This window comes from Electrophorus electricus, chromosome 12 (genome assembly GCF_041902795.1).
Source record: "Electrophorus electricus isolate QZ-2024a chromosome 12, ASM4190279v1, whole genome shotgun sequence".
NCBI classification, from domain to species: domain Eukaryota; kingdom Metazoa; phylum Chordata; class Actinopteri; order Gymnotiformes; family Gymnotidae; genus Electrophorus; species Electrophorus electricus.
Window position 1 is genome coordinate 15,222,418 of NC_137508.1, and position 12,859 is coordinate 15,235,276.

The following is a 12,859-nucleotide window of genomic DNA, read 5'->3' on the forward strand; positions in this document are numbered from 1 at the left end:
CAGCCAAATTAAAAAGATATTGTGAACGGCCTAACAAATCGGCTTTGGGGCACTTATACCTACTGTGTAAACATAGCCCAAAGGTGAGGGCTTCGCGCAGCGCCGCAGATATCCCTAACTCACACAAAGAGCAGTACGTCACGCGCAGCCTGCTCGCACAGCTTTTCACAGGAACAGGAGGGCAGCGCTGTGATTGGCCCGTTCTAACTCGATACGAATGGGGTGACTATGTAGCAGAGGCGGTCAACGCCTATGAAGCGTCATGATTTCTGACACGGGCCCTAAACCCGTACAACGGTACTGTTACGTAGGTTCTGTAGCTAGTATTGGTAGGCATACATAAAACACATATAGTTCCAGCATTGCGTTCCTAAACCAAGTGTAGACGAAGTAACGCATTAAATATAAACTTTATCCTATTAAAATACGATCCACGATTCTACCAAGTGTAAATTCACTAACTATGAAAAAGATTGAGAGCGAAGTGCGTTTCTGTTTAGAACATTACTTATTTTTAACAATAGGATAATTCGTGGAAGGGTCGGCTTATAATAACTTGCACAAAGGAAAATAATAGTTTTTCTTTACATTTTCCCTACAATTTGTTCTATTATCAGGAAATTATCATCCCAACTGAGTAAGCAAGGCGTTGTAGACTTTGTCCTATCAGGTTACTATGATATTTAGTTCCCATCCCGTTATACGCCTCGAGGTAGGACACCGTCACTTCTGACGCTAAGGGCACGGGGCCATTTAGTTCACGAAGCTTTTACACTCTTCGCACAGATTCGCGAGGAGTTGGGTAGGTACGCGAGGAGCGGCAGGACGTACCCAAGGACATCCGGAAATAGGTATGTTCATTAATTCATTCATTTCTTTTGAATTAGCAAGAATGTTTTGATGTTCAGCCCACTGTGTTAAACATGTTAGTTGAACTGTAAGTCCTTATGGACTAAGAGATGGATCGTTACTAATAAGATACGGAGGTTCGTCTGATGCCTGTTTTAATGACCTGTAATGCAGAGATGTCTTGTTACCCGTATTACGTATGACAAAAAACATTAATTTCACTTCACTCTTTTAATACGAAGCTAGTCTATTTTGGATTTAGACCAGGAAAAAACCCTCAACGATAGGATCTGAGATAGACGTAAGGCTACAACCACATCTTCAGTATTAGGATAGTTTTCGAGTATCATTATAAGTCTAAGGTCTAAGTGTGCCTCCTGGCAAGAAGTTTTATACTGGAATGTCATGCCATGTTGTGATTGCAAAACTAGATTTCTGCACACCCAATGGCTTTTAAGAAATGATTAACTGTTGTCCATCGCAACTGCCGTTGATGTAACTGATGTAGTGGAGGCTAAAATTGTAGTGGAAGCTATATTTCTTCATGTAGGCTGATCTAAATGTGCATAATTGTCATGCCTTTCATGCCACTTAAAAAACTCTAAGGATACTCTTATTGTGTGTGTGTGTGTGGGGGGGGGGGGTGTACTGTGTATATACATATTGGAAAATGTATTTCTGTTTTTTTGTATCTAAATGCTTAAAGCTTAAAGAGGTTGTGAAGGACTGTTCTATAATGCTGTGTAATTGTGTGTGGTTGGCAGGACATTAAAGTTGAACTCTCATAATAAAATGGAGCATGACAGCTGATTTTGAATGGATCAGTTTTCAGCAATAGTTGGATGCACCCTAGTGGCACACATGAACTGGGGATGGTGGTAGCTCAGTGGTTAAGGTACTTAACTAGTAGCTAGAAGGTTGCCAGTTCAAGTCTCCCCACAACCACGTGGCTGCTGTTGGGCCCCTGAGCTCAAGTTGTGTTCAGTCAGAATTGTAAGTCACTTTGGATAAAAGTGTCAGGTAAATGTAAATAGCCAACCCATGTGTAAGGCTCCTAGAATCCAATATTACAAAACAATACTTTTAAGAAATGAACTTAACAATTGGAAACAAAGTTGAATTGTCCCTATGACTACGACTTTATTCATCTTTATTTATGTAAAGACTGTTTGTTATCCTGGCTCACCGTTGCCAAACCTGACTCTTTCTCCAAAGGAATTCTTTGGTCATGTTCTGTAGTATCCTTATATAGATCCCATTTATTTGAGTTGTCAAAGATGGCTCGCTCACTTCAGAGGGGAGAGCAAAAACTCAGGCATCTCACTCTATCTTTTGCCACAGGATGGAGATGGAGACCTTTAATCACAGACTTAACACATATATTGACTCATGGATGGGCCCCAGAGGTAAGTTCAGCATGGCTCCCCTAACTCGCACACAGCCCCTCCTATGAGAAGGAACCAGTCCAGGAGTGCATGGTGGCCTTGCTGTGTTCGATCTGGACAGCACCTGTGTTTTGCTGCTTTCTACTGTACTTTCAAAAGCAAACAATCAAACAATGCTGGAGAGACCATTTATTCTCAAACTTGAAAGTTTTGTTGATGAGTCATGTATGCTTAATGTTCTTAGTAATTAGTAACTGTTTTATTGTACTGGCACATCAGTAACACATGAACAGACATGTTAAAGACAAGTGGATACTGGCAGTCTTTGAAATAGGGGAAGCACAGTTTATGCCCATATCATAAAATTAGTCAATTATTACATTTGTTGTTATTCATATGTGAATTCTGACTTCCTCCTACTTTTTCCTGCAACCACTTTTTGAGTATTCACTAAAATATTGTATAGAACAACTTGCTGGAGTTGTCCAAATATCATGTGGAAAAGCGTATTTGGTCAGTCCACACCTGTAATGTGACCAATTGATTTCATTACACATGAGCTCTTGAAAAAGCGCATAACAGGCATATGACTTTTCCATCAAAATAAACTTTTCAACTAAACAAATAATTTTTAAATCAAAATAAATAGAAAACAATTGTACTACAAATATATTTTTAAACCATAGTTCTGATACTTCTTATATAACACCAATAGGCTTGACAGTTACACAGCTGTACCCTGTTGCCCTAAAGGTCATGATATGAGTAAAGGATTATTGCTCAGAATTCAGTCTCCCTGCACCAGAGAAATGGCCATAACTTTTAAGCAAGTTTTGGAATGCCTCCTCAGGAAAGGAACACACCACTCATTTAAACAAATTTGCTTGGCTTGATTACTTCGAAGAAGCACATACTTTCTGAACTGAGAAATCTGATTGCTAAGATTGTCTAAGATGGCCACGAGATCCGACAACTGTGACAGACACTGACTCTTTTGCATAGGTTCATTTGGAGGATCTGACCTCTTCCCCTTTGAAAAAGAAAGAAGATTCTCTATTGTATGTTTGCAAAAGAGGACTTCCTCTGCTGCACAGCGTCAAAGACCGCCGCAATTTCTGAGATTTTTTCATGTCCTCTGATGTCCTGATTGAAGCCTTTAGCGGCATTGAATGTGTCCTTCTCTAGTCAACTATGGTCTCATCCTCTAAAATGTCATGTATTGTAATTTAAACCGTGAACATCCTGGAGGCACAAGAAAGGCCATCCTCTTTGTAGATTTAGCAAAAAATGTGGCAAATCCAGTGAGTGTTGCGAAAACACACTAACTTCAGGCAAGCATTTTGTCCACTGGGACAACACTAGGTTTAATCTGTGTACATAACAGTGCACAAACATTGCATTTGGGGAAATTTCTTTAACTTTGCCTGGTGTCCATTCAGGGACAAATCCATGACTGCAGCCATAAGATTTTCTTTGTAATAGTAGACCTGTATGTGCTTATTTAAAACATAAAGACAGACTGATCACCTCATCCTCCTGAAGCATCAGGAAATCCAATTTCCATGCAAAAAAGGGAACAGTGTGAACTTCGGCTTTGGTCTCGTTGAGGACAGTGGCTGTAATTGCAGAAAATAAACCATTCTGATTGGACGAGGACATGCCAGGAAACACAGAGGATGACTGGAAGTGAGTAGCCTGGGCAGTTGCCTCTGGTAAAGTCATTATCCCTAAGTTACAGGTACTTGCTAGAGTTCTTTACTAGTATTTATTATCAACTATGCTCCAGAACAGAGCATCTAATTCAGTTTATGTATATGTGCATATGTAAATATGCCTATGTAAATTATCCTCCTGTACCCCACCTGGTAGAACAGACAGAGCAAGGTGCTAGCAATAACCAGGTCAGGGGTACCATTCCTAGGGAGCACACATACTGTTATACTGATAAATATATGTTACTCTAGTAAGGATGTCTGCCAAATTCTGAAAAGGTAATTTTAATTTAATTCGACTTCATGGCATGTTCAATAGAACACAGTTAAAAGTAAAGCTGGATCTTTGCTTGCTTTAAATTCTTTATGAGGTCAGTTCGTATTGTCAATTAATTCTTGTCATATCATGGGCCACAGGAGTTTTGTGGGATATTAATGGTAATGCACCATTAGGTCTCCGATTGTGATTGTTAGAGACCTAACAATTAACAGAAACCTAACATGTATTAACAAATATGCTGATATGATTCTGAAATAGGGCTGGGTGATATTGCAAAAATATGATCATGATAATTTTTCCCATATTGAGCAATATCAATATTTATCATGATATATAATTGAATAATGCTGCCAACTTGAAGAGTATCCTGCTAATGACTGAAACCTAAGGAAACCAGAGGGTTCTAACACTTCACAAACTGTATTTTAACAAAATAAAGTAATAATTATAGACTGGTTTTGCATTTTAAAGATAGAAATCTGTGTAAAATGTGCAAAATGTAAACACTGTAAACCAGTCAATATGCTACATCTGCACTTTTTATATCACTGAAATTGTGCTTTTGAGATCTGATCCTTTTAATTACGTTTCATATGGGGTAATGACCGCAAAAGATGACACAATTTGTTGTTTTGCCACAGTCCCACTAGGGCTAATTAAACATGGATGGACTAACATGGGCCACATTTTCCCACTCTGGATATAGTGACTGTGGTCACTGGGATGGCACTTTTCCAGGTGATGGAAAAGATTTGTTTCCTGTCTTGGTATGCACCGACCAATGGCATAGTTTGCTGACTGTCTTAATCGTGGTTCATCACTTTTTAGATGTCCAAACCATGTGCATATATCCTGTTAACTTTTTTTTCAAGAGTTTCTTCAGCTTTGGAGGATATTGCACATTTCACAAATTTTTTCCTAGAGTTCCTAGTTTTCAGCGCTGGTAGCTCAAACAAGGCTTCGCAGTAGGGAATAAACATACTTTGATGTGCAACCCAAAACTGACTGATTGGCTCCTGTTGTGTTTATTTCTGCTGCGTTATATGCTGTTACATCTATCCTTATCGAGTAAAAATATAAAAAAACATCGATTTTGACATTTTCTTGCGATCCTATTTTGAGATTGTTCTATTGCCCAGCCCTATTCCGAAATACATTAATTTCATACTAAAAATGCTTTTTATGTATATCATTTGTTTGTTCTTCCACCATAGACAGTTCCTGATTTGTTTTTAGTGTTTGAGCACACTTTGTTGTAGGATTGACAGGATTTAGTATTAATTCTTCATTTGAATGATTGAAATTCCAAAATGCTTTGTTTGTACTGTTTGATTTCTTCTCTGTTTTGACAAAGTCTCAGACTAGTTTTAAGACTGACGAAGCAATGCATTATTGTTTCAAAATACAGTGATCTAAATTGGACCATATCACAGAGTAGTACAGTGTTTCTCCCTTTTTCTTTTAAACATCTTGCTATATGGCCTAATTTACCAGCCTGGATGTGATCGATTGAAATGACAACACCAGAGGGAGAAAACCAGGCACAATTAAGTTTTATTTTTTTCTTCTCAGATCCTCGTGTGAAAGGATGGTTTCTGCTAGACAACTACCTACCCACTCTAGCTTTTACCATCACATACCTCTTGATTGTGTGGATGGGGCCCAAGTGCATGAGGAACAGGAAGGCGTTCTCCTGTCAGAGGATTTTAGTGGTGTATAACCTGGCCCTCAGTCTGCTCTCCCTTTACATGTTTCACCAGGTGGGTCAATAGTATGGGTTCTCTTCACTTTGCAGCCAGTATTGTGATATTATGTGTGCTACTCATACAGTGAGTATTATGCAAATCAAAAACGTGCAAAAACGTGGCTACACACAAGCATTGTGCTCAACCACAAATTGTTTTACAATATTATTAATTTTTATTCTGCATCAAAAATATAGACTTCTTATATACCTATGATTTCTTACATACTGCTTCACTGGCAAGTAGCAGTGCAGCATTAGTTAGAATTCCTGTTGCTAAATAATCAGTGCAAAGTTGGTTAATTAATTTATATTCATAAGCGTATGTCAGGCTGCTGTCTGTGTTCTGAAAGGCCCTTGGGGGGGGCTTCTGGCCTTCACCACGTTTGTTGCCTCAACAAGCACATAGGCGCTGGCTCTTCACAGCTAGCACACTACTGCTGTGTTGTCTTTGGAGTAGCTTCAAATGATTGCTGGCCCTTCCTAAAAGTTGTTTTGTGCTGTAGTACGTTCAGCAGTCTCATTTTATCAGCATAAATATTTGACTGACCTTTATAAAAAAAATACTTCAGAGAAGGTTCATTTACTTTGGCTAATCGATTAAACTCTCAATAAACCTGCAAGTTGAACGACTTGTCTTGATTAGTAGTTGATCGTTTTTTTCAAAACTCATTTGCTCGTTGTCAACTGTTAGATTTCAAAACATACCCAAAATATGCAAATAATCTTTTAATCTAAACAGTAGCATAGAGAAGAAAGTATTCCTAACCGGTCTGCGTGCTGTAGTTTCTCCAGAAGAGGTGTAGTTTTAAGCTAATTTTCCATCCTGGCCCATAGAGAATCGATCTGATGTTTATCTGCCAGAGGCTTTGCAGGGGTCCACTTGTCCATCCATGTGCAATTAGCAGGATGAGACTCTTGTTTTCACTCAAACGTAGGACCAGACTCAGGGGTCTCATGTGGAGAAGTAGAGACAGGGCATAGCAAAAGCGCTGGATGATTTCATATGAGTTGAATAGGGTAGATTTCCAGATAGACTAAAGTTCCCTTTATTGTCATGTCAATCTGCCATCCTTCCAAAAGCCAAGGTAATCAAGCTTTATAAAAAGCTTTAATTGTGTTTTGTGTCACCTGAATGCCCTCACCTGAATATAGTATATAAGTATAAGAAAGATGTAGAGAAGTTGCTACCAGGTTAGTCTGGTCCTTAGTCCTATAATCTAAATATTCTGAATTCTGTCCAGTTTGAGGCAGTAGAATTTGAATGACTTCTGTTATAAGTGCCATTAGGCCACTATGGGCAAGCCTTTGTCAGCAACCCATGTTAAGTGTCATTTAGTTAGGAGATCCAGTTGTTGTCATCCTTATTAGGCTAGATGCTGCTCAATCATTCCTGTTTCTCATGAACTTCAAAGTAGGTAACTGCTTTAAAAGCAATTTATTATAGTGTAACAAAGTAGATGTTTATATGTAGTTACTTTGCTGTGGTTTATCAATGCCCTGTAACTGGAAGCTTAATTAACTTTCTTCTTAGCTTCTCTGAAACTGTCTTTTAGATTGAGTTTAGATAAATTTGTTTGAGTTTAGATCTCCACCCATACGAAGTTTTAAGCCACTTCATATTGTACAAGTATTTGTCATGTGAAAAGGATAGATTTCGATATGGCTGCTTGCATGCAAAAATTGGACAAAAAGAAGAAACAAAGATCTGATTGAGAAGGTTAAAAAAAAAGAATGCCGCAGAAGTGACACAGTAAACAAAGGCAGGTCACGAGCTCAGAGGACACTTCAGTGTAGAAGGTCCCGCCCACTGATGAACGCACAGGGAGACAAAGAGCGGTTCATCCCTACATTGGTGTTTAAATGTAGAAGTGCCTCTTTCCCACCCCTGAACACCAATGCATACAGCCATGTGGTAATCTGTGGTGATTCCATTTCCTCTTTGAACCAATATTCCTTTGTTTATGCTTCCTTATGTTCATGTGTTGCGCTGCAGTGCATGGGCACTAATCTCAGTGGAAGACTTCAAAACGGTGCACTGAAAGGCCCAGGTTCTGGTTGCATAAACATTAAGGCTCACTGGCTTTGTAGTGTTAATGATTTTGAACCCTCCCACCTTCCACCCCCATGTGTTTCTGCAGCTTGTGACCGCTGTCTGGCAAGGTGGATATAACTTCTTCTGTCAAGACACTCACAGCGCCGGAGAGGCTGATGACAAGGTAAGACAAGCACACACATCCTGTTTCCTGTTTCACACATTTAGTCAGTTCGTGCGTTCATCAAATTTAACCGCCCCCCCCCAGTAACTTATTGGGTATTGGTCTATTCTTGCACCTAAGTGTCACACACCTCGATATTACTCACATCCTCCTGAGACGTCACGTAGTGCAAGGCAATCTTTTCCAGGTGAATTGTTTTTCATTAGCTTCCTGGGATGCCTGAGCCGTTACCAGGTGCATTGCATCATGATTGCCAAGTCTCAGTAGGGCTCACAGCTCTGCTGCAAACCTTTTCCCCAAACACCTTGATAGGCAGGCCAGTCTGTGATAATCACAATACCGTGAGTCGTCATGCACCACCCCTGTAGCAGCAGCAGGCACAGCGTCTCTGTTAAGCACTGCAGTAATGTAGCAATAATAATGTCCATCGGTGCACACCTAAAGACTCTGAATGTTCCTGCATTTGTTCTTTCTTTAGAACATGTTTATTGTTTTTTTTTTTTATATCAAGTATCAAATACTGATGGGATCTATAGACTATCAGTTATTCCCTGCATTTTTTCGAGACAGATAAATGAGCCATGTGACTCTAAATTTGTCCCTCTGATCACACTGCAATGATTTTATTTGTTGATTTGATCATATCTACCTATAAAGGTGTCGATTCAGTAGCCTTAGTCAGAACATGCTAACAAAGTCAAAGTCACTTGAATATAACACTCGCACATCCCATATAGTAGAACAGGATGAACACGGTACTAGCAACACCAAGGTGAGGGGTTTCATTCCCAGGGAGCACACATATTGTCGCACTGATAAATATGTAAGTTACTCTGGATCTGCCAGATGCTGTAAATTTATGCAAAGTCTGAAATAGCCCATTATCGTTTTTGAGGTAAGACCAATCAGTAAGGGGCATGATTTAAAAATGGCAATCATGAACCTTTGGCAGTGAGGCATTATTCCAGTTGTGTTTATGGGAATATCTTCATTGATGTAATACAAATGATTGACACACAAGAGTAGCAAGTTGGAATGCTCAGCTGAGTGGCAAGCTGAGCTGCTCCAAGTGTTGGTTTGTTAACCTCGTTCTCTTTTACGGCCTCCCCGGCAGATCATCCACGTACTGTGGTGGTACTACTTCTCCAAGGTCATCGAGTTCATGGACACATTCTTCTTCATCCTGCGGAAGAACAACCACCAGATCACCTTCCTGCACGTCTACCACCATGCCACCATGTTGAACATCTGGTGGTTCGTCATGAACTGGGTGCCATGTGGCCATTGTGAGTCTCCGACTTAGTCTCTCAGCTCCAGCTCCAAAAGCGCTGAGGACCACAGGTTATGTGCTGAATAAATCAGTTGCGCGAAAGCAAATGCACCAAGACAAAAATGTGTCCAGTTGCTCCTGAAAATAAGTGCAGCATCATGTAATTCTTGGTTTTACCCCACTTAAGAGGTGAACATTTTTTCTACATGTTCCATAGAGTTGTGGCATGTATGTCTACTGCCACCTTACTGAGCAGATCATGGATAATTTATACTTTAGAGATATGCATATGTGTACAATGATAAGATGGGTGCCCATACATTGAAGGTGCACTGATTGTTGTATGATTGCGGTGGTTGCTTATCTAGAACGCAATGTTCCGTAAATTGTAGTGCACCCTGCCTTATCAGCATGGTCCCATTCAAACATGGCTGCAAATAAAAACTGCTGCTCTAACCTGTAGTAAATGCACTTGAGATGGATTAACTATTATAGACTTCACAACATGCACGGTTCAGCTCAACCCAGATGAAGACTCAAATTGGTCAATCAAAACAGTTGCATGGGCATGTTTTGAAATACAAGCAGTTGCTATCAAGGACCTGTGGAGTATAGGGTAATAATGAGGAGCCCTCTAAGAAGACCCACCATCTCATGGTCTGTTTTCCTTTGTTTCTCCAGCTTATTTTGGCGCTACGTTCAACAGCTTCATCCATGTGCTCATGTACTCCTATTACGGGCTCTCTGCCATTCCTGCTATACGACCATACCTCTGGTGGAAGAAGTATATAACCCAAGGGCAGCTGGTGAGCTGCCTACCAACTTGGAAAATGTTTTCATTAAACACTGACGAAAGTGGCGTAAAATCATGATATGCATCATGATCGCTGTCCTTCCTACGCAGTCATGTTTTCAGAATGAATACATACAACTATGGCTGACAAAGTGTTCCCGGTCAGTGTGCTTGACTTTCTGCGTTCTCCTTCCCACTCCAACAGATCCAGTTTGTTATGACCATGATCCAGACAGCTTGTGCTGTGGTCTGGACGTGCGGTTTCCCAATGGGTTGGTTGTATTTCCAGATCAGTTATATGATCACTCTCATCATTCTCTTCATGAACTTCTACGTAAAGGTAGGACAGTGTTTTTTTTCTTAGGGGGTGGTCCTGTCTTTGTCTCTGCTTGTAAGACTCACTTTAAGGCCTCTTTCAGAACAAAGTTCTTTTAAATTAAATGTTAATGCAGCTTACAAATGTAAGAGACATGTTAAGACTTCGATGCCACTGAAAGAATAGCTACGGGGCATATTCCACAGTTATGGAGTCATGAATTGAGCTCTGAGTGCAGGGCTAGTAACCAGTGCCAGTGTTAATGTCTTAACATGCTAACATTTTTAGTGGTTGCAGGCACTAGAGTTAAGATCATCCAAGAATCAGTGCATATAATCAGTCTTATTTATTTATTTATTTATTTATTTATTTATGTTCATGTTAACAAAAATGGCTTCACACACTCTCAAATGGGACTTGGATGTGTGAGTTTTTTTCAGCAACAGTATCTTATTCCACCTTTTGTGCTGTGTTACTGGCTTCATGAAACAAAATCAATGAGAAAGGAGTCCATAAAATCTGGTGGTGGAATGGTCAGCAAATATGGCAAGAAGTGTGATCTAATTCTAAGTGTGGAACTCTCTCTCAGACCTATAAGAGACGTGGAATCACTTGGGAAAAGGACTTCGGGCATGGTGCCATGTCGTCCCACAACGGCCACATGAACGGGGCTGCTTCATCAGAGGAACTAAAACATAGGAAGCCAAGGGCTGATTGACCAATTGTCCAGTAGCTTTCTGAGTCGTCTTTTGATCCTCATGGTTTATACGTCTGTGTAACATTGCTGTCAAAGTGATGATCTAGGACTTTGCACCACAAGAGCTTAGTATATGCACTATAGAGAAAAAAAACAAAACAACACAACTGAAGTTTTAATCTTTAAGAGATTCCTAACAGTTTGCATACTATAACCTGTTATTGTTCATATTGAATCAAAGACCATAACACTCAGAAAGGAGAGACAGGGTGAAGTAAAAGTAAAATTACTTAATTTTAAAAACAGGGTTCAAGTTACATAGGACATTTTTAGTATCAAAGGTGAATTAATTTCACAAAATAAAACTTATTTAGCATTCTAAGAAAGTCTTAACATTTCTAATAGATGTAGGAAAAAGCATGGATTTAGGGGGAAAATGACTTCATAGAATAGACCAAAAAAACTTCAGCACTGTATTATTATTGGAATTATATCTTTATTGGAAATCATTGTAAATTAATCAAAATTATTAAACATGATTCACTTGTGGAGAGGATTGATCTCAGCAAAAAAAAAAAAAAAAAAATCCAAAGTAGAAGAAATTATGTGAAGTTGGCAAGTTTGATTTTGGGTCCTTTTTCCTGGTTGATGAAACTTGTTAGCGATTGTTGTAAAAGTGGACCACTTTTACATTATGACTGCTCTTGGAGTTGTTGCTTATTTGTTTGTTTTTTGTTGTTGTTGTTTTATATTATACTGTAGGTTTACACAGTAATCAACTAAGATGTATTTCAAATCATTGTGTCCAGAGCAGTGTGACTTGGCAAAAATGAATCACCCATTGGGAGGCTTAGTTGCTAACAAGACCTGACCTCCAAGACTGGATGTTTAAACAGCATTACAGCCATTACATACACATTGAAAACTACCAATAAATCATGATATATAGTGTGTTTTTCATATTTAGTACTGAGAAGTGATTAAATGTATGAGATCTTAATAAACACTAGTGCTTCATATTTCTATTTTCATTTTAGCAAAGTGGCAGCTGCTTGCAAATGACACTATAGATGTGCACACTGTGTCTGTGCAGACACACACTGCTCTCATTGACACTTGCTCTAAACTTTATAGCCATAGCACCATTTCCATCCTTCCATTTTATAGTGGCAATCAGCTGCCACATAGATGTCATAATCCTCTCACCTGATTGCTGAGGATCAAGCCAGAAGCTAACCCAGAAGAGCCCTGTTTGAACTCGACTTGATCATCAATTGCATGGATGATGTCACTGGCATCATTTCTACTATGCTGTATAGGCCTATGACATGCGTTTTTTAACACAGGCAGGATTGTATCCATGCTTTGGGTCCACAGATCTAATTGTAGAATTGTTCTAATTCATCTCCAGTGTTTTCAAAATAAGACATCAGTGGTTTGATTAGTGTACTATTTTAATTAGTTCGTATGTTACTAAAGTATCATACATTAGAAATTATAAAGTCAATCAAGCCATAATGTGTCAACAAATGAAACCATGGAAATTACCTTTAGTCATAATGCATTCCAGTGCAATGGCAAATAATGTGCTAAG

At 39.3% G+C, this 12,859-nt stretch overlaps 1 protein-coding gene across 3 annotated transcripts; it reads left to right on the forward strand.

Moving 5' to 3' along the window:
• Nucleotides 1-351: 351 nt before the first annotated feature.
• On the forward strand, nt 352-12,420 carry elovl5 (ELOVL fatty acid elongase 5). Of its 3 annotated transcripts, XM_081724376.1 has the most exons (9): nt 352-851; nt 2,191-2,255; nt 3,749-3,920; nt 5,799-5,986; nt 8,112-8,189; nt 9,304-9,475; nt 10,141-10,265; nt 10,458-10,592; nt 11,158-12,420. In XM_081724376.1, the coding sequence occupies exons 3-9, from the start codon at nt 3,911-3,913 to the stop codon at nt 11,284-11,286; spliced, it is 837 nt and encodes a 278-aa protein (XP_081580502.1). In that variant the 5' UTR covers nt 352-851; nt 2,191-2,255; nt 3,749-3,910; the 3' UTR covers nt 11,287-12,420. The 3 variants fall into 3 exon arrangements, with proteins under 3 accessions (XP_081580502.1, XP_026882373.2, XP_081580503.1); XM_027026572.3 differs by lacking the exon at nt 3,749-3,920 and having other exon boundaries at nt 356-851; XM_081724377.1 differs by lacking the exon at nt 352-851 and having other exon boundaries at nt 2,237-2,255; nt 3,863-3,920.
• Nucleotides 12,421-12,859: the final 439 nt, after the last annotated feature.